Below are 21743 nucleotides of genomic sequence, written 5' to 3'. Positions count from 1 at the left end.
CACTACCAACACTATATAGCATGAAGAAGTTGCATATATCAGCTACTATCTTAGGTCTTCCACAAGGATGTCCATAATGTTTCATAACAATGTTATTTAACTGATCTGATCTCGCTTTCTTTGTCTCCCTCTTTCTTTCCAATTATCAATTCTCGGTTGATTTTGTCTTTTTTGTGCAATGTTCTCAATTGATGCAAGACAAAGAGGACTTGTGATCTCATAACTCATCAAACACAAAATCTTTCTTGAAATAGCTTTTGCATTGCAATGTACTAAGATAAACCAGTTTTAAGAGATAGGAAATCTAACCCGAGATGAGCATGGATGTTATTGCAACCTTATTCATGAACCTCTCCTTTTGTTAGCTTTGTGCATGAGAATTGATGGGAATATTCGTGCTCTGGATACCCTAATCCATGTTGCCATCAATTAAGGGATTGAGAAAATGAAATAATTCATTTCTGTTTGATTATAATGCAATCATTTGAGCAACATGGTGTTGTCCCAAGGGTTCATCATTTGACTTAACAGACAATGCTGCTGCTTTGAATAGACTTGGGAGTCAATTTTGAGTCATGTTTCTTCCTTATAATGTATATAGTATAATCACAGTCATGTGAGGATCTTAGCCACCAGTACACCAAGAAGACAAGCCCTCAGAAATTGGCTGAGATGCGCCTACCAGAGGTTTCCAGAGATCTCATAATGTTTTACAACTGGGTTAAGATCCATTGACTTCTAAAACGTTTCTGATATTTAGCTGTATTCAATCAATCATCACAACAGAAGAGACAACTTGTTGCAGCTTTTAGCAATAATGGATGTGATGTCTGGCCTAGGCTCCGGCGACACACACCTTGCAAGAATATGATAATGGGGCTTTTCTTCTCTTCTTTTTCCCTTATATTTCTTCTCATTCAAGGAAAGCCAAAATGCAGGAATTTCCCAACTAGTGCCATTAAACAATGGTTAAAAATCATGTATTAGGCCTTTTAAAATTGAAAAATGACTGCCAACAAGCACTGATTTACTAAATGTTTTTGCTTGTAAAACAAGCAGTAGACATCCATCTCCAGAATTCAAGGGTACAACTTACAACCATGAGTTATCTTATCTAAATGCCCGGCAACTTGTTACAGAAAGGAACACAAGTCAAACAGCTTTCATAAACATTTGATACAATTTTTACCATTGGCGCTGAGTGCCTAACTAGCCAAAACAACCTGCCAAAAAGTCATAATTCAGCTAACATGAAAAGCAAAACTGAATGATTCGGCATAGTATCAGCTAATGGGCATTCCTTTTGCAGATTGTGCAATCAAAGAAGAAATAAACCTCTTCAAAATTGGCACCCAAGAGCAAGAAAGCAAGCCTGGAAGCTATGATTGTTAATACTAGAATCACTTGTGCCTGAAAAAAATAACAATTGCAGTGCAGTTATCTTTACAACGTCTCTCACGAACAGCTTCCCTTACAAGACGGCGACTGACAGCTGTAACAGGTAAACCCTCCTGCCAAATATGCAAAAAATTTTCGAGGAAGCATTAAATGTAGAGCTGACAAAATTGACCCAAGTCCGAAAAACCAGCTTAAACCAAAACCCGACCCAACCTGATGTGACCAAGAAGAGTCAACAACCAAACCCACTAAACCCGAACTGAACCCAAATCGACACAAACCTGAAATGATCCAAACCCAAAAAGACTTGAACCCAAATTGATCTAAATTATAAATGACCTGAACCTGAAACGACCTAAAAGACTATCCCAAAACAAATCAAATTTACATTGATTTACTTTAAAAATTTACAACTTGAACCAAAATGACATCAAACTGAATAACCTGAGTGTCAAACCTGGATGACTCAAATCTAAAAAGATCCGAATCCGAAATGACTCAAATCTGAAATAAATGAACCTAAAAGGATCCAAATCTAAAATGATCCAAACTCCAAACAACCCAAACCCAAAACAAAATGAACCAGAAAATGACCGAACCCAACCTGCCAATTGCCACATCTGAAAATTTAGACATGAACAACCAGACAAGATAATCATATTAAATTGAATTATGAATGAGCAATAAGTCATGATCAGGTGCAAAGGTGTAGCCAGAAAAAATTTTAGTGGGGTCATATACCACTTGCCAAGTTACACTATGTAAACATGATATTTTACACATTGCATTATTTGAAAGAATTACATTAAATCCAAAATTTTAAATTTCCAAAAAATAAAATTGAGTACATTATTTCAAAAAAAGTTACTACAATGAGATACTATTTCATGTCTATGGTATAATCATTCATGAAGTTTACTAGTTAAGTTTGATATAATTTTATTTTTACGTTTGTTGTTAGCAAAAAGCAAAAGATATATTTAGTGACCAAAGTAAATAGTAATACTCTTAAATAAATAAAATTTAAATATTACTCTTTGTGATAATATATAAAATGCATGATTTTACTTTGTAAAGAATAATTATATTTGAATGTATGCCACATTTTACATTTTTTTCAAATATGCTTACTAATGTATAGGGATATTAAAACGTATGGTCATATTCATATTACAAATATAAAAACATTTTTAAGATTTTTTTTTCTTTGAAAACTATAAATTACTCATTGTCATTTACTTATTTTAACCTCTCTTTTTAGATTTTAATTCAACTTTAGTGGGATAAAGAAATAATTACAAAAAAAAAATTACTTTTATACACCTATATTGACCCCACTCAACTATATGTGGCCACATCCCTGATCAGGTGAAAATAAATTAAGAAATTCCCCATTATACAATGGAGCATTGCCTCTTCCCAGACACTTAACATGAGATATCAATAAGTAGCTAACTCAAAAGAAAGAATATAAATCAACCTTACCTTCAGTAACTTCTGAACAAATTCAACAGCATCACTTGCTCCAAATACCTAGACAATTTTTTTTGAAAAAAAAATTGAAAACGTTGCATTCTCAAAAAGGTATAACTGAGAAAAAATGAAGATATAAATGGCCATAATACTACATGGTTGGAGATGTTGAAACTAAAAGAAGACATACCCCCCAGAGGCCATCACAACCAAGAATAATGAAGTGTTCTCTATCTGTTAGGTCAAAAGAATGAATATCTGGAGTAGCAACAACACCAACCTGCAGTTTGCAAACTTCTTCAAGATACCAATTCAGACTACATTTCTTATCTTCTTAATTTATTTCTAGTTTTTATTTTTTGCTGAGAAGTACATTTCATATCTTTAATAGGAAATAAGAAAGAAAATAAAGTTATCAAAATAAAGATCTATTTGAGTTAGAATGTTGAAACCATAGTAAAAACTATTGCTAAAACAGAACAATGTAAACCTTTTTGAATTGGCGATCTCCAAATGCCCGAGACACTTCAAGGCGCCCCTGCAATCGTCCATTTGAACTCACAGTACCACCAGCCTAGAAAACAGTACAGAACACATGTAAGGTTTGAAAATTAGTATATTGAAACAATATCACCCAGAACTAGGCATAGATAGGTTTTAGCTCCTTCCCCCTTAAATAATTAAAAAAAAGGGAAATAAACCCAAAACCAAATAAACTAACTAAACATGCTCTGTTGTCTTCTCTTTGTTCCAACATCATCACCTTAATGGTCCTTATCATTTCCTTAACCCTCTGAGCACTTTGACATTGTGTTTAGACTCTTTTCTTCTAATATCTTTTTCCTTTTTCCCCCTCTTAATCATACAACAAAAAAGACATGAAAGATATCTTCCAAATGCATTGGAGCTAATAGTGTACAACCAGGCAAGAAAGCATAATGGCAATTTATGTAAGTCTCAAAACTTCAGAAGAAAAGCAAGGAATCAACTTTATCATTGAAGTGAAGTAAACAGTGTTTAAGCAATATACATGACATGGTCCCATCACAAAATGAAGAATAAAAATAGTATTCATTACAAGCTTTCTGGTGGAATGTCTAATTTGAATAATTTTCAAGAAATACTCCACAGATATGAGCCACTTTAAGTGAACTTTGTATCAAAGAAGATTGACTCTTTTTTTGTTCTTTTTGGCCAAGTCAAAGGAGACTCCTTTAAAAATGTAATTTCATGCAAAAAGTTACAATTCAAAAGATGGCACGCTAAGGCTTCTAAAGATTAAGATACGTACTTATTGCAAAGGGAAGAAATCTAAAACAGTAGTCACTCCTAGCAGCAATATAAAATTCCATTTAGGCCAGTAAACCAGCCAATCCAACTGGCTTGGCTATTTGAATTTCGAATCATATTCCAGCAAGACCACCTCTAGATCATGACTCCAATTATATGTGTTCTTAACCAGGCATAGTTATTCCAGAAGCAGCTTACAGCCTTTAGACTATTTTTGCAATTAACTTTCATCAGCTCATATGCTGACACTTTTTACCCGACAACCATATCAGACAATACATGTCTGATAGGAGTTAAAATACCACTGTCTTTGTTTTTTCTTTTTTTAAACAAGATAGTAAAATACAACCCTGGATTACCCCATCATTCACCATTGAAGCTGATGGAAAAAGACATTTGACTGCATATGACATGCTCACTTGAATCATCAAGCTAGTCTTTTAGAAAGCCAAGAGAAACATACGTCATCAATCTTCATTTAAAAACCCACCAACACAAACAGAGATATTTTAGTAGTTTGTCCTCTAAGTAACCTCAACACCAAACCACAAAAAGCAAGATATTGCAGTGTGCTTTATCCCCATGTAACCTTTACCTTCTGAATGCGAGCACGTTCCTGTGGATATATGGCTTTATGCTCCCTGGTCAAGACAATGGCCTTCAATGGACTTGCTTTATCTGAACCATCAGCAGATCGTGCCACTACTGCTTTTGCATCCCCAATGTTTGCAACAAAAACCTATGAATCACATGGTAGTAAATTATTTAAAATCTATAAGAGATGCAAAAGATGAATTAATCAAAAGCACATCCAAAAGACAATAATATTAGAAGAACAGAATTGTTGGGAAACAGAAAGGAAATTTCTTAACATAAATGTTCCTTCCCTAGGTTAATTAGAACTATTCCAACTAAGCGATGATATGCACACAACTTGCCAGTACATTCTAACAAAAGTACTCTAGTTAAATACTATAATTATCGAATCAAATATATTCGAAATTGACAACGGTTACCGTTTTTTCAATCACCCACAGGCATACAGCTGTAGCACCATCTTGCCATCCCCCTGATAAGATTGAATGAAATCATGTAACATAAACGTTGTAACAAACTAGAGAAAGTTGTTGGCTTCTCACCTGCTTCTATGATATATAATAGAAATTTATAAAGGGAAAACAACAAAATGAATCAGACTTTAGGAAATGAAAAACCAACAACAGAAAATTTTCTAAGCCATTGCCTCTCATGCATTTTTCTTTTCAGTTATTCTCATTTTTCAAGAACGGAATGTAATATCAACTCTTGGAACCAATAAATTTAAAACAGGAAACAGGGGATAACCAATTCTTAACTGAAGTAACAATGGGGCCTTGTAGCATCTATAGCAATTAAAATAGTTACACATTCTAAGCAGTATATAGTGTCATTAGTTTTTGAACCAATATATTTTCCCTCAAAAAGAGCAGTCCACTTACTCTGGAAGGTAACAAAACCATAGTTCAGCTTCAATCAACACTGCCATATTCTAAAACTAGGACTGCTGATAATCGCATGGTCTGGATAGAGATCACAGATCATCCGGAGCAGATCACCTCATTGCGCTTTTTGCTTTTGCTTCAGGTTTTAGTTTTTTCTTGTCTAATCTTGTCATTTGTTAATGAAAGTCATTCAATGCAATTAAAATTCTTATTTACAAATTGGATAAATCTTATTGATATTTATAATAAAATAATATTTTTAAAGAAAGTCATTATTTGCTTTAGAGTTTTTATTTAACAAATTAGATAAATCCTATTAATATTTATAATAATGTATTTAAAATGACAATTTAGAAATATAATGAACAAATTTATCCACCTTTGTCAATCAAAAGTTCTACCAACATCTGTATTTTATATATATTATATATGCCATGATCTTGATAGCCCAATAAGAAAGAGAGCACCCAAAGGAAAAACTTTATAAGGATTTTTTCACATGCTTTTGACCTGTTTAGGAAGATAAAAATTAAAAGAACTTTCAAGGGGAAAACAAGTTCATGTGTGATTCTGAAGTTTATTCTTTCTACAATATAGCAGAAATTCCATATCTGTTTTCGTGCATATTACCTAGAATGACAGTCTCATAAATGATTTTGTAAAAAAAGAAAAATAAAAAGGAGAGTGGCGGATGGTTAGAATTGTTCTGCACTTCATAACAGTAGGGACCTTTATCTCTTCTTCCAACTTCCTTTATTTTAAGCGTGATGATGTAGGAAACACACAAAAGGAAACAAAATGATTTCACTTCAAGAGATCAAAAAGCTAGAAACTGCATGGAGGCATATGCCAAGAACAAGACAACATAAAACAGCTAATGATAGGTACCTGAAGAACTTTCTTGAAGTAAAGCCTCATCAGTCTTCCGGAAACCTAAATTAGCAAAGACAGGCAAAAAAAAGAACAAAAGATCTTTAATGAATAAGGAAAAAAAAAGATGGAAAAGAATACAGATGACAATCAAATCAAATCAATATTATCGATCAGAGATGCAAAATGTAACATACCATCAAGAATAGCCTTTTTGGCAGCTTTCACATCTAACTGTAATATCATAGAACAGAATGAGATAAAATTATTTACAACACAATCCAAGCAACTAAAACAGAACAATAAACTGTCAGCTACAAATAATATCAAGCCACAAATACTAGATGCATATGCAAGAAGATTAACATTGCCAAAGTACAAAGGCACCAATGAAGTATGTAACAGATTATGGGCAAAGAACAGGAAATATCATAATCCAAACTGTTTAAAAGTACTACTCCCATTGGTTGTCCAGGATGTCTTGTCAAAATATAGCTTTCACAAACAGCAAACAAAAGAATGAGAAAATTGAATGGTAAGAAAAAATTCTTCTGGCAAGTGTTTGATTTAAAAGAAAATACTCTCCATTTCCCTATTCTGCATCTTCCTCAACTAAGACCTTAAATACTTCCCCTTGAAAGACAGTTACTGGCAGGGATAAGATCTTTTCCTGACAACTGTTAATGGTCAGATTTCATGGCACATGAATGATTGAGAATTTTTGAACTGAAGCACTACATTCTAGCTAAAACCAAAGGAAAACCATATTTATTTACTAAAGAAAAAGGTGAGTATAACTTAGAAATCAATCACTCTAGAACATGTTCCTGCTAACATTTGATGGAACATATAGAGATCAATAAACTAGACACAGGAGATGATAAGATTATAAGGAACCACTGTGAAAAATCTGAAGAAAATGGTACAAATTAAAAAGCAACAGAGCTAGAAGAAATGTGGAGCAGCACCATTTAACAATTCGTCACAAATAATAGTCATAAGCATTGCAGTTTGCTTTTTCGTTAGCACATAACAGAATTGTTTTTATGAGAAAAAGTGAACAGTAAGGAAAAAATAATGAGAAAACTAAATGCAAAATCAAACTTCTTTCATCTATCATGAAGAAAAATTAAATAGTAAAAATAGTAGCTGCAAGTTTTTTAATTAGTTACATTCTTTACTATCACACGTAAACAGTAAAACAAAATCGACCCAAGGCTCTTCCTATGGAAACTCACAAAACAAGCTAAAAGCTACTGGCAGTTTTAATTAGCTAGGTAATGAATGGTAGTCGTATTGCATTAAACAAGGGGACACTCCAGCGGTTAGAACTTGAGATTCCAAATTGGAGGTTTCCAGTGGGAGGAGCGAGGTGAGATTTATGAGATAGGAAATGTATTGAAGAAAAAAGAAAAAGAAGTTGAGCTGTCAATCCTAAATTTAAAAGAATGCATCAGAAAATCAAACATTTTTGAAATAAGACCAAGCAAAACACACCAACTCACGTGGTAAGCCAGAAGAAACGACATTAGCGTGCAAATGATTTTGAGCATACTCCGCCGCTAACCGCCCCCCGTGCCCGTCGTATATCGCAAAATGCCCACACCTGCAAACCCACCACAAAAGTTCTTTTTAAAATAAATTATCATTTTTTTCAATATATCCACTGTTTTTTAGACCTTTGAAAAAAAGAGACTTAGGCTCATTGGGATAAAATCAAACCTTAATTTTCCAGGAGAATTCAAGGTAGCATCGAGCATGATAACCCAGGCATCCTCCATGGTATGCCTGGACCCTTTATCCTCTGCTACAGAAGCTTCTATCTCCAATGACTTCTCTTTCACTTCTTCTTTCTCTGTTTCTTCTTGAACCGGAGTTTCAGTTTTGGGTTTCTTTGCCGCCGAATCAGAGGTTTCGTCGTCGACTTCAGGTTGGCGCTTGAGGTTGGGTTCGGAATTTGAGATGATTGAGCTGGCGGTTTCGCTCATTGTGGCTTTGACACGGGCAAAAGATAGCTGTTTGGGTACTGAGAAAGAAAATGGAACTCTTTTTTCTCGATGTCAACTGACGACGGGAAAGAGAATGTTTGGAGATGGAATACAAGTATCCTTATCCAGATTAAGGAGGTGTAGAAATTTACAAAGAAGAATGCATAATAAAATGTGAGAGACCTTAAGATATTAGTATTTTTTTATTTTTTTATTTTTCTTTGATATAAATAAAATAAGATAAATTTCACATACACATAATTTTTTTTGAAGTTATTTTTTTCCCATATAAAATTTTGTGTTTCACTTTTGTTCCTAAAACGCTAATGGTGATAAATTTTCAATTAACTTTTTTTGTAAAAAAATAACAAAAACTTTTCTTTTATAATCTTTTTATTTTTTATTAATTTAATTAAAAAAAAATCAAAATTTCTTTTATTACTTCAAAAAACTGTATATAAAATAAAATTCATAACATAACAGAATAAGTAACAAACATGTTTTTTTTAAAATAAAGTATATTTTTTAAAGTATTGCTTCACATTTAAAGTATGTAAAAGATTAAGGTGTTCAAACTTATACTGGCAATGAATATTTTTTTTTCTTGACCAGATTTTTCATCCTCTGCATGTAGAAGAAACATTTTCAGAATTTCAGAGACAAATTATCACTTGTTTTTAACTCCATTATTTGTTGATGATTATTTAATCAATGTTATATATATATATATATAATATAACATACTTAGAACAATTAACAAGACCTGTCTTCATAATAAGATTGAAATTTGTACATTGTGTAAGGTCCAATATAAAGTAGAGTGATAAAACATGTTTGTTACTTATTTTATTTTATTGATGTTCTTTGGATAATTTATGTATGTTATGAATTTCATTTAAAAAATAATTTTTTAAAGTAGTAAAAGAAATCCAGAAAACATTTAATTTTTTTAATTAAACAAATAAAAATTATAAAATTATAAAATAAAGATTTTTATTTTTTTATAAAAAATTAATTAAAAATTTAACACCTTTAGCCTTTTTGAAAATAGAAGTAGAACACAGGGTTTAATGTGAAAAAAAATAACCTTTAAGTGTTATGTGAGAAAATGTTATACTGCAAGGGGTTAATATGAAATTTACTTAATAAATTATTAGAGTAATAAAAAAGTAGGCAATAAAAAGAGTTAATACTATTTCTAACATTTTTTTGGTACAACTCAAAATTAGAAAGTATAATGAAAGAAAATAATAGAAATTCTATTACATCATTGCAATTATATAATTTTTCTTGTCATTATTTATTATATTATGAAAATTACATTTAAAAAAGGCTTAAGATTTTGGATGGTTTTCAAATAAAACTTTAAACTTTATATCATTGCAATTTAAACATTAGATATTTATGTTTATTTGGCTTAAATCTTAAAAAAAATATCATGTATTATTCCAATCTATTCAACCAAGTTTCTCACTTTTTATTACATTCAAATGAGGTTTTAAACATTGTTTAAACTAAATAAGTTTTTAATCCTAACGAAAAATTAATTGTCATGAAACTCAATATTAGTTGATATTTTTTGTCCACATGGTATATGACATTAGTTGATGACATGATCGAAATGCAAAACTAGAATCTAGATTCATTACCACCAATCATCGATGTCAAAATCACATAAAAAAACTTTTTCGATTCCTTTCTTTATTTTTTTTTCCTTTATATAGAGTCCATTTTTGAAAATCCTCTCTATTTTTCTGCAAATATGATAATAAAAAAAATTAAGATACAAGATTTTTAAGTTTTTATTTTCAAAAAACTATTCGTATTAAAAGAAAAAAGAGAATGAGAAAAATCAGAAAATGATTTTTATTATGTGATTCTAGATTCGGTCAATGACCAGCAATCGACTATTATGGATTGTGGTTATATTATGTGATCACATCAACTAATTATGTCACAGGGTACATAAGCAAAAATAAAATAAAATAAGGAAAAAGACAATTGACATTAGATTTAGCGACAATTATATTTTTTTCGTTAAACTGAATGACTTGTTTGATTAAAAATAAAAATTTAAAAATTTATTTGAATTCAATAAAAAGTGAGAGATTTGGTTAAATAAATAAATATAATACAAGAGTTTTATTAGGGTTTAAAGCAAAGGTGAAGGGGAGGGGGCTAGTAAGGGCTTGTCTCTCTAAAAATTTTAAAATTTTTATGATAATTTTTAGTTTTTGAAATTTTATAATTTATTCTCTACAATAATTTTATAACATAACCTTATTTTAAAAAAATTTATAATTTTGTCTTTATAATAATTTTATAATTTGTCTATTATTTTATAATTTTTATAACATATCAATAGATCATTTGAATTTATGTTTATCATGCATTTTATGATGGAGTTGTTAAAGATAACAAATGACCTCTTAAAAGCTTTACAATTTAAGTCTCAAAATATACTCAAAGCAATTTGTTTAGTGTCACTTACTAAAAAGTGTCTTCAACAATCGAGAGAAGATTGATGGAAACTTTTTCTTGTGTCGGTGAATAAGTTTTATGAAAAATATGAAATTGAGATTCTTGACATGAGGGTTAGATATAAATTAGGTAACGATCGTCTTCAAAAGAATCATACCACAATTGAACACCATTGTCGAATTGACTTGTTTCTAGTTATTATTGATTCATTTTTGCAAGAATTGAATTATAGATTTAATGAGAATGTAGTGGAGTTGCTCACTCTTAGTACCTCTTTGGACCTTAAAAATGATTTATAATCGTTTAATGTTAAAAATATTTGCAACCTTACAAATAAATATTACATTGATGATTTTACTATGTATGATAAAATGCATCTAAGCTATTAATTAGATCTATGCAAGTTTGACATTATTCATAATCAGGATTTGCACTTTCTAAGTTATGTAAAGAAGACAAAAATATCAAAAGTTTATTTCTTTATTGAAAAATTAATCTATTTTATCTTAACTCTTCTAGTTTTCATTATAACATTAGAATGTGCATTTTTTATTATGAAATTAGTTAAAAACAAGACTCATAATATAAGGGTTGATGATTTTTCTAGAAATTTGTTATTATTCTCATTCAAGGTTTTAACATTGATTCAGTAATAGATGTTTTTAATTCAATGAAAGATCGTCCAGCTCAATTAAAGATATCTAATCTTAACATGTAATAATTGTTAAAAAAAATCTTTATTTTATACTTAATACATAGTTAGATTTATTTGTGTAATTTTTATATAAATTTTTTTCATTTAAGTTATTTTTCGTTTTTGTCAACCATCGAAATTCTAATATGATTATTTTATAAACGTTATCCTCACCTCCTTGTACTCGAAATATTGATTTTGTCATTAATTTAAAATATTCTATTTCATGAACCACATAATGCATATTAAATGACGTAAGCGAAAAAAGTATAAAGGGACCTATCCTAATTAGTAGGTTGAAATTGCAATAAAACAATCTTCGATGCTTTATATGAAAAATACTTAATATTTCAAGGTGTTTTATGTAATTTACTTAAATAAATAGGAAAGCTTAATTGTTGGAATTGGTATGAGCTGAGTGATGGCATAGGAGTAGACCTGGCAATTCATATTTTCGAGTCGTAAATGTATCAGATACGATTAGATATGAAACACGTTAAGGTTAAATACGAACACAACACATTTAATATTCGTATTTTAAATTTAAAACACATACACGTATACGTTTAATAAATGTGTAACACGACACGATACGATTAACACGTTTATTAAAACATATCAATATACGACACGATATGATTACTAACGCGTTTAATACGATTAAATAAAAATATTTATAATTAAATATAATTTTATTACTTAAATTTAAAATATATAATTATAAAAATAATTATAACAAAACAAAAATAATAATAATGTCAAATATAATAAAATTTAATATAAATAACATATATAAAATTCATTATCATATAATATGATAAAATACATCATTAGCATCTAACCTTCAAATACTAATAATATCAAAAATCATTCATCATTTTCAATCATAATAATTACATTATTATCTTTATAAAATTAAAAAAACTTATTAAAATAATTATTTAAAATTATTTATATAAAATTAAAATAATTTTTAACTATTAATTTTTAATAAGTTAATAAACGTGTTACATACACACGTTTAAACATGATAACACGATTAAGTAAACATGTTTAAATATGTTTTAAATATGTTTATCGTGTCTAACATGAAACACGTTAAGATTAAACTCAAAACTTATTTAATTTCGTATCTTATCGTATCAAAATTACTAAGTCTACATAGGAGGTAGCAAACTAAAAATTTAATTTATGTTGGGGTAAAAAATAGAAATAATCATATTTATTCTCTCTCCGTATATTTTATCCACCGACTAGAAACGCCCATTATCAGCAGTTTGGAGCAAAAGAAAAAAGAAGGAAAGGTGAAGGTTGCCCTTTTCCCCTCAATTTCTTTCTCTTTTCTCTTTAAATAAGAAAATTTACGATATAGATCAATTTTCCACAACAATCACCAAATCCTGTGAACTGTCTTACTCTATCCGATTCTCTGAAATTCCCCTTCTCTTCATCCAGTTTTGTCTGACTTTTTTTTCGATTTGGTGTTGGTTTTCAGGGGCTTTTAATATTTTTGTGTTGGAGATTTTTGGTTTTTCTTCTTTGATCGCCATAGCTGACGAAGAACAACGAAGTGAACATCAACATCCGGCATCGTCTACGATAAAAGGCGGAGACCTTGAAATTCTCGAAAGTTTGGATTTTTAATTGTATTTTTCTTTTTTGAGTTTTGTGCTCGTTGTTCTACCCTTTAGGGTTAGAGTTGTTTTCCTATTGGAGCCCCCCCAATTTTGGCGTTGTAATCTTCCCTTAATAGTCTTATTATAAGGAAAAAAAAAGGGATTAGCTTTTTTTTATTTTTTTTTATTTCAGTTTCAATTTTGGTTGTATCCTCCCTAATACTCTACAATCCACAATTATTTGAGTTTTACCTCTTCATTTATTCTTTTTATTCAATATATATCTTAGGAAAAAAAACACAAAAATCTGTGAAAAAATATTATCAATAAAATTTGATTAATTGTTATTTGGTTGCCCCAAAAAAGAGAGAGAGAGAAAAAAAAAAAACAGGAAACAATTGTAATAATTAAGAATAATGGGGAGTCCTGGATTAGGAAATCGAAACAATGGTCAAAGGTTAGGCATCACGGAACCTATTTCGTTGGGTGGACCGACTGACTACGATGTGATCAAAACCCGAGAGCTAGAAAAGGTTTCATTTTAATTGCATTTTACTCTTCTATGTTGTTTATTTTTTTTTCTTGAAGTTATTAAGTTTGAGACTATCCTGAATTGTGGTTTTTGTGGACTGTTGGATGTTCAGTATTTGCAAAATGTGGGATTGTATGAGAGTCAAGAGGAGGCTGTTGGCCGAGAGGAAGTACTGGGGAGGCTAGACCAGGTTTGTCCACAGTTTTTAATTGTCTTTCTGTTAATAACTTGAGGTAGAATGACTTGTTATAGCACCTCTATCTCTTTCTTGATTATGGAATGTGGTTTTGTGTTTTTGGGTTCTAGTGATTGATGATGATGATGTTGTTGTTGATTTTAAAATAAACAGACTGTGAAGAATTGGGTTAAAGCAATTAGCCGTGCGAAAGGTTTGAATGAGCAATTGGTTCAAGAAGCAAATGCTAAGATATTCACCTTTGGTTCTTATCGTTTAGGGGTATGCTAGTTTTCTCACTTGTCTTTACTTTTTTCAGGTTTTATCCTTTCTTTCACTTTAGTTGCAGTTGTGTAAGTTGTAAAGAAAAAGCATCAGAGAATCTAATGAATTGTTTATTTCAAAGTACTTTATCTTGCATGTTTCATTTTTTTTTGGAATATGCTCATTTTTTTGCATGTTTTCCTTGAGGGTGTGTTTAGGTGTTGAATTAGGCAGACATCATTTTTTGAGGTCAGGGCTTTGAAACATATTGGTAACCTATATATATTTGTGGGAAGGAATGGTTTGAATGGTGGGTGGCAATATTAATCATTTTCCTTTCCAGGAAGTTGTTGGCTGAGAGTAAACATAGATATACTGCTTCATTAAGGCTGAGGTGTTCATATATGCCTGATTTGACATGGGCTTAGAATGGGTGAAAGCATATTGTTTTCTGATGATTGATGTCTATGTCCCTTTATGGTTTAATAGTTCTGCAAACTTCATAGTAATGCCTTCAAGGACATGATTTCTCCACCTCATTGCTTTCCATTTGGAGTTCTAGTTTGTCACCCTTCCATTTTTATTTTTTGAAAACAGGTGCATGGCCCTGGTGCAGATATAGATACACTTTGTGTTGGACCTAGACATGCAACACGAGAAGTGCGATCAGATCTTTCTCTGCTTATTTGCAACAGATTGTTCTTTCATTTGAGAAGTGTTGATTGATCAACTTAAAATATTCTTCGATCTGTTTGGATGTAGGAGGATTTCTTTGGTGAGCTATACAAAATGCTATCAGAGATGCCTGAAGTATCGGAATTACACCCTGTGCCTGATGCTCATGTCCCAGTCATGAAATTCAAATTCAAAGGAGTTTCCATTGATCTTCTTTATGCAAAACTCTCACTTTGGGTTATTCCCGAAGTAAGTACTGGTTTATCTAGTTTGTGTCTTTAATGATCATCTACTCCATTTATTATCTTCTATTTTAAGAATTATTGTTCTAGTAATTCACTATTAGAGATTAAGAAGAATATTTAGCTAACTGATGAAGCCTGTTAGTGTTTCCACTGAAATTTTTACTTTGAGCACTTGGGGCCTTTTTTGTTGTGGAGGCAGTGTTAGGTTGGTGGATAGGTGGAGTCACTAGTACATGGAGTATATCGGTCTTTTATTTTGTAAAAAATGACATGCAATTCTTTATGAAGCATTAGAACAGGTTTTCCCTCCCCATCATATTTGCTTCTCTGCATGTAGTTTACGTGATTTTTTTGTTCTGCTTTCCTTTGGTCTTGCATAGTGAGAGAAGGGGTTAACATAATTAAAATAGAAACGATTTAGTTAGTCATGGAGGAATTTGATGTATTAGGTCCCCTTGTAGTTTGGAGGTTGCTTCAGACCGCAGTATGGTTGTGGCAATGAATCCAAACAAAGCCTCAGATTAGAGCTCTTCATTATAAATTTTATGGCATGAATTCTATTGTAAGGGATGTGCCTATGGTCATTAATTTACATTAGAGCAATCATCTAAAAACAAAATGATTAATCCTCCCCCTATAGATGGACTTATTCTTTAAGTTCAAATGACAAAGCAGGATTTCCACCTTATTAATGAAGCCAATGGCTATGAAGGTTTTTCCTTTATGACCTAAAAGATCAGTTCCAACTCTGAATTGGACCTGATTTCCAAGAGAATAACCGTCAATTTTCAATCCTAGATGACTTAGGGAACAAGGCTGTGCCAATCAATGAGGCTAGCCTTCGTAAAATGTCAGAGATGAAAGGATTTTGATGTCTGTAGTAGACTGGATAGGGTAAAGGGTAGGTTAACATATGTTTGCACGATTATGTAAATTTTTAGAATTGCTTGATTCTTCATAGCAAGGTTTAAGGTAGAGATCCGAGAATCAATGGACCATCCTGCGACGAGTAACCATGATTAGATGCCATAGATAATATGTATACTCTACTTTTTTGTTTGATGAATAAAATATTTATACTCTACTTTGATACAATGAAAAGAACTTAAAAATTTTATAACATTCAACAGTGATTATTAGAGGTGTACAGTTTATGAGAAATCCTGAGGGGTCAGGTGCATTTTTTGACCCAGCTTTGGCTACGGCCTAGGGAGAGATGATGTCTTGTGCATTAATTCTTTGCATATCAACCATGTGTTTTGTTAAGCTTAAAATTCATTACATTGTAACTCTTTTTTTTTATTTATTGAAATATATCTGAAATTTTTCTCAGAGCATGTGTAAATTCTGGTGCAGGACTTAGATATATCGCAAGACTCTATATTACAAAATACAGACGAGCAGACAGTTCGTAGTCTTAATGGTTGCAGAGTTACTGACCAAATTTTACGATTGGTTCCCAATATTCAGGTTGTGGCTATTACTTTGTGAATTGTGTATGTACAGATCTTTTCCCGGCCACAGAGATTTTTGACTTTCAATTATGTTTCTATTACTTGACCTGCAGAATTTTCGGACAACTTTGAGATGCATGAGGTTTTGGGCAAAACGTCGTGGTGTTTATTCTAATGTATGGGACACTTTCATTTTGGCAAGATTACGCTTTAGTTCTCCATACTTCTTTTCTTATCTAAAAAGGTAATTTTTTTGTTTTGGTCAGGTTGCTGGTTTTCTTGGTGGTATAAACTGGGCATTGCTTGTTGCTCGTATATGCCAGCTATACCCTAATGCTCTGCCCAATATGTTAGTGTCTCGATTTTTTAGGGTGTATACTCAGTGGCGTTGGCCAAACCCAGTCATGCTTTGTGCAATTGAGGAAGGATCCCTTGGTCTTCAAGTTTGGGATCCTCGGAAAAATCCGAAAGATAGATATCATTTGATGCCCATCATTACTCCTGCTTATCCTTGCATGAATTCTAGTTACAATGTGTCATCGAGTACTTTGCGGATCATGACAGATGAGTTTCAGAGGGGTAGTGAAATTTGTGAGGTATGGTCTTATAGTTCATGTTAGATCGCTTGTCAATTCGTTGTTATATTTTCATCAGTGTAAGATCATATTTCCTGATGAAGTTTTCATTAGATTTATGTAAATAGAATTGGCTGTCAGGTCAAGGATCTGGCTACTAAGATTTTGGCTTTAACAGGAAAAAAAAAGAAAAGGGGGAGGGGGATGAAAGCTTGATTTACTTCTTTCTATTTGGATTTTTCTTTGTGTTATTTGTATGTGTCTCTCTCTCTCTCTATGGCAAGGGAGGACTGGGATCCAATTCTTTGAGATTCACCTAGCCAAAATGCTTGGGTGCATTTTAAGAATTATATGAGTTTATTTCATAGCAATAATTCCATTTCATTACAGCTCATGATTTGGTGTTTGGTGCCCAACATCCTTACTTGTGTGAATTTCAAAGCAGTTTTTAGATTAATTGATAATCTGTTATTTCTTTCTTTACAATATGTATTCTTTGAATGCTCAACGTTGTTGATAAAAAAATTTCCAGTGTTATAATTAACAGCATTAGTGGATTGTATGACCTCAATTCATAATGAAATCTTTGAAAGGTTTTCTTGGGCGATTAGAATTTGGATTTGGACCCCTTGTTTGGATAAGTTAGTGAAATCCAGAATCTTAAAAGAAATTTTAGATTTGGACCCCTTGTTTTGATGGCTTAGGTTTTGATTTGAACTAGAGAGAAGAATTTTAATTGGTTGGAGCCAAAGAAGGTATTTTTCAGTTGGGTTCCTAGCCAGAGAAGGTATTTAAAATTTTAATATTTGGGCTTTTAAAATCCTTGGCAGATTTGGTCCAGATTTAAGTCCATGCATATTTGAGTCACATCCCAACTAAGAATTTGTTCAGAGCCTAACTCAAAATTGCTTTAATAAATCCTTGTTTCCAAAAGGACATAAAATTTGTTTGGTTGTATGATTTTTCGCATGCCTTGCTGTTTAATAATTTCAGTATTTCTTGACTTTATATTATTTTTACATTGAATTTTGTTTGTTGTTGACATTTGTTTGTTTTTACAGGCTATGGAGGCAAATAAAGCTGACTGGGATATCCTTTTTGAGTCTTATGCTTTCTTTGAAGCATACAAGAATTATCTACAAATAGACATCTCTGCAGAAAATGCTGATGATTTAAGAAAGTGGAAAGGCTGGGTTGAGTCCCGTCTCCGTCAACTTACATTGAAGGTGAAACAGATTTTCCTTTTTAAAACCATTTTTTTGGGTACTAGAGATTACATCAGACTAGAGTTCTAGATATTCCCTTTTGAAAACTTCTCAACCCACCTCTTACAAATGGTTGCTGAATTGGTTTTCTATGCCCTTACCCTTTTTGTCTTTTTTATGTTTTAATCTGTCATAATTCTAATTTTCAATTGTTTATTTTGTGAATCTAGATTGAAAGGCACACATATAACATGCTTCAGTGCCACCCACATCCGGGTGATTTTCAAGACAAATCTAGACCCTTCCATGGCAGTTACTTTATGGGTTTGCAACGCAAACAAGGAGTTCCAGTGAATGAAGGTGAACAATTTGATATAAGGTTAACTGTTGAGGAGTTTAAACACTCTGTCAATATGTACACTCTGTGGAAGCCTGGAATGGAAATCCGTGTAACACATGTAAAACGTAGGAACATACCTAGCTTTGTATTTCCTGGTGGTGTCCGACCTTCCCGTCCATCCAAAGTAACTTGGGATAGTATGCGGGTGTCAGATGCAAAAGTTTCTGGCCATGCTGGACCAGACAAGTCAGGTGAAGTTAAGGGAGTTGCAGATGGACAGGATGATGGAAAGAAGAGGAAGAGGGTAGATGACAATGGAGATGCTCAATTGAGAAGCAGCAAATATATTACTGCTGTGCCTTCCTCTAGTCTCGAAGGTCACGTGGGTAGTCCAGTCAGCACTGTGAGTTCTTGTTCGACAAAGGGTGACTATTCAGATGCAACTGGATTGATCGAAACAACGAGGGAAAAAGCTGAGAGTAATATGACGAATGGCTTAATAAATTCAAGAAGTTTGGAAGAGCTTTCTTCTCATAATGGTGAGGTTGATGGATCAGTGGGATGTAATCCTCCTATTAAGGTTTCTGCTGATGCATCAAGCTGTACAGAGGCAGAGAACTTGGCAATTGAGAAAATAATGTCTGGTCCCTATGGTGCACACCAAGCTTTTCCACAGGAACTTGAAGAGCTTGAAGATGATTTAGAGTTTAGGAACCAGGTCAGATCTGTGGAGAACACAAAAAGTGGTCCTGTGGAGTCTTCAATGTCAGATTTGGCGGGGGCAGCCCCCGTACCTTCCAGTAATGGAGCCGGTCCTTCCACCAGTTTACATGCTAGTGGGGGTATAGAGGAGTTAGAGGTCGTTTCTTCTAACCTTGTCCCTTATTACTGTTGTCTAGAAGCTTTGATATTTCTTGATGTTATTAGATTCCCTGTTATGAGTCTTTTTTGCTTATATGTACTTGAGCACGGTTTTCCGTTTTCGGGATTGATTCTGTGTATGATTGGCTTAAATGCTTCTTGCCACTTGCTTTTCCTTTCTCTTCGGTATTAGCCTATTAGGTAACATCAAGTCTACCATTGTGCCCAATATTAGTTTTCTTTCTTCTAAATAAAACCATTTAGTATAGTACACTTAGGAGACGCTAATTTGTAGACTATCTATGATTTGAGTGCTGCTTCTAACACAAAATGCTGATTTGAGTAAGAGAAGAAAGTGGACGGCTTCCCTTGACTGGTGATTGGGACGACCCTGTGAACTGTTCTCAATATATAAGCAAAATATAAGTAATGGCTTGTAAATAAAACTGGATCAACCAAAACAAGCTTCAATGGGCTCTATACCTAGAAAACTTTTGTTGTGCATAAGTACAGCTTTGTGTCTTTGCTAATCTTAGAATGTATGCATATCCAATTGTAATGTTTGTGTTTAGAAAGGATTGAGCAATTCTGACTGTTGTTTGTTTTCATGTATAGCCTGCGGAACTTACTGCAATGATATCGAATCGGATCCCATCTGCACCTGTGGCCCAGAGGAAGCCACTAATAAGGTACTTTCTATTAATGCACTCATCTATAAGACAAGAGGATTGATCGTTTGCATATTGGTGCGGCAAGTTGAGCACTTTTCTATTGCCCTGAGTCTTAACACAATGGAGGGCATTCATTTTCCTTTGTTATTTGCAGATTGAACTTCACTTCCTTGGGGAAAGCTTCTGAGAAAAGTGGATGAAGGGGAGAAGTGAGGACAGTTGGTGTCAAGAGGGGTTAGAAAGGTTTATGTGTGATAAAAGAAATTAATTTCGTCACTGTCTGTCCTTTGGATCCTTTTTAAGATTTATGGATAATAAAATTTGAGTTTGCAGAAATCCAGCTTTCACTTGTGTAAATAAGATGGGAGATTGATATTTGATATTCAGTTTTCTGGCCATGGTTTGCTATATCAAACCATGCATCACGTGAAAATGTTGCTATGGAAATTAATTAACTTAATCATTAAAGGTTAAATGTTGGATTTTGGTAATGAGTTCAGGTTACGATTGTAGATAATGTTTTATTTTTTTCATCAAATTAATTATCAATGATTGCGTTTATTTCAAAAATATTATTATGAATAATAACTCAATTAACTTTAAAAAGTGCTCCTACATGTGTTTTTTCTTACTCATAATGCTTTTGTTGTTGAACCAAGACCAATTTTAACAAACCCCCACCCAAATTCTTTTCTTCTCATTTTAACAAACCCTAGTTGCTCCTCCCTCCAAGCGAAATGCTGCACCGCCACTAAACCCCATCGCCATTAATGGAGCTGGCAGCGGTCAAAGGCTTTGAAAACAACCTAAACTGTTTCTAGTTTCTGTTGGTAAAAATTAATTAATATTTTTGTTGTAATTGGTGCTATATATGATTTATTAAATTGTACATGGAAGGTTTTTCTATTAAATACATGAGTAATTGACTTTAGTGTGAGTGGGAGATTGATGGAGTCAATATGTGCTGTAGAAGCTAATGGTCATGTTTGTTAATTTATACATTGAATTTAATAAAAGTAATCTTTATTTATGAGTTTATACGATCTATGTTAGTTACCTAAGGTAAATTTCATAAAATGAATAAACCTTGCAAAAAAGAATTATAAAGAATTATAATTATAAAATCCTTATTGTATCAAAGTATCATTCTTAAATTGTTTTAACTTGACGCTATATCAAGACAAGACAAGACATTTATTAAGTTAAGAGACAATCACATGTTATGCTTTTTTATTTATTTATTTATGAAGTACGTATTAATTTTATAAATTGAAATACAGAATACCAAATATATGGTTGATTATGAAATGATTAAATGCATTCGACATGACCCATCTTGAGAATTTCATTCCGTAGCTCACTCAAGTGCTTATACAAATATATTCTCATGTGTCAATTGTGCATGAAGTGGGTTTTGAGTATAATATGAAATGTATAAAGATAAATGAATAATCA

The 21743-nt window shown here is 32.2% G+C and overlaps 2 protein-coding genes across 3 annotated transcripts; one reads left to right on the top strand and one right to left on the bottom strand.

Moving 5' to 3' along the window:
- On the bottom strand, window positions 999–8611 carry LOC18604225 (probable protein phosphatase 2C 8). Of its 2 annotated transcripts, XR_001927289.1 has the most exons (11): window positions 8235–8611; window positions 8010–8118; window positions 6710–6746; window positions 6531–6575; window positions 5178–5230; window positions 4757–4900; window positions 3362–3445; window positions 3062–3151; window positions 2884–2931; window positions 1336–1511; window positions 999–1223 (listed from the first exon to the last, which is right to left on the bottom strand). XR_001927289.1 is itself a non-coding variant. In XM_018118532.1 (10 exons), the coding sequence occupies exons 1-10, from the start codon at window positions 8498–8500 to the stop codon at window positions 1401–1403; spliced, it is 987 nt and encodes a 328-aa protein (XP_017974021.1). In that variant the 5' UTR covers window positions 8501–8611; the 3' UTR covers window positions 999–1400. The 2 variants fall into 2 exon arrangements, 1 of the variants encoding a protein (XP_017974021.1); XM_018118532.1 differs by having other exon boundaries at window positions 999–1511.
- On the top strand, window positions 12927–20713 carry LOC18604224 (nuclear poly(A) polymerase 1). The gene is made up of 12 exons (XM_018117989.1): window positions 12927–13824; window positions 13936–14013; window positions 14173–14280; window positions 14860–14922; window positions 15025–15186; window positions 16539–16652; window positions 16750–16812; window positions 16903–17232; window positions 18273–18437; window positions 18647–19615; window positions 20233–20306; window positions 20443–20713. Exons 1-12 carry the CDS (start codon window positions 13708–13710, stop codon window positions 20486–20488), a joined length of 2289 nt encoding a protein of 762 aa, XP_017973478.1. The 5' UTR covers window positions 12927–13707; the 3' UTR covers window positions 20489–20713.

The sequence above is a fragment of the Theobroma cacao genome, chromosome 3 (assembly GCF_000208745.1).
Source record: "Theobroma cacao cultivar B97-61/B2 chromosome 3, Criollo_cocoa_genome_V2, whole genome shotgun sequence".
Taxonomy (NCBI): Eukaryota; Viridiplantae; Streptophyta; class Magnoliopsida; order Malvales; family Malvaceae; genus Theobroma; species Theobroma cacao.
This window is presented reverse-complemented; position numbering and strand designations above follow the sequence as displayed.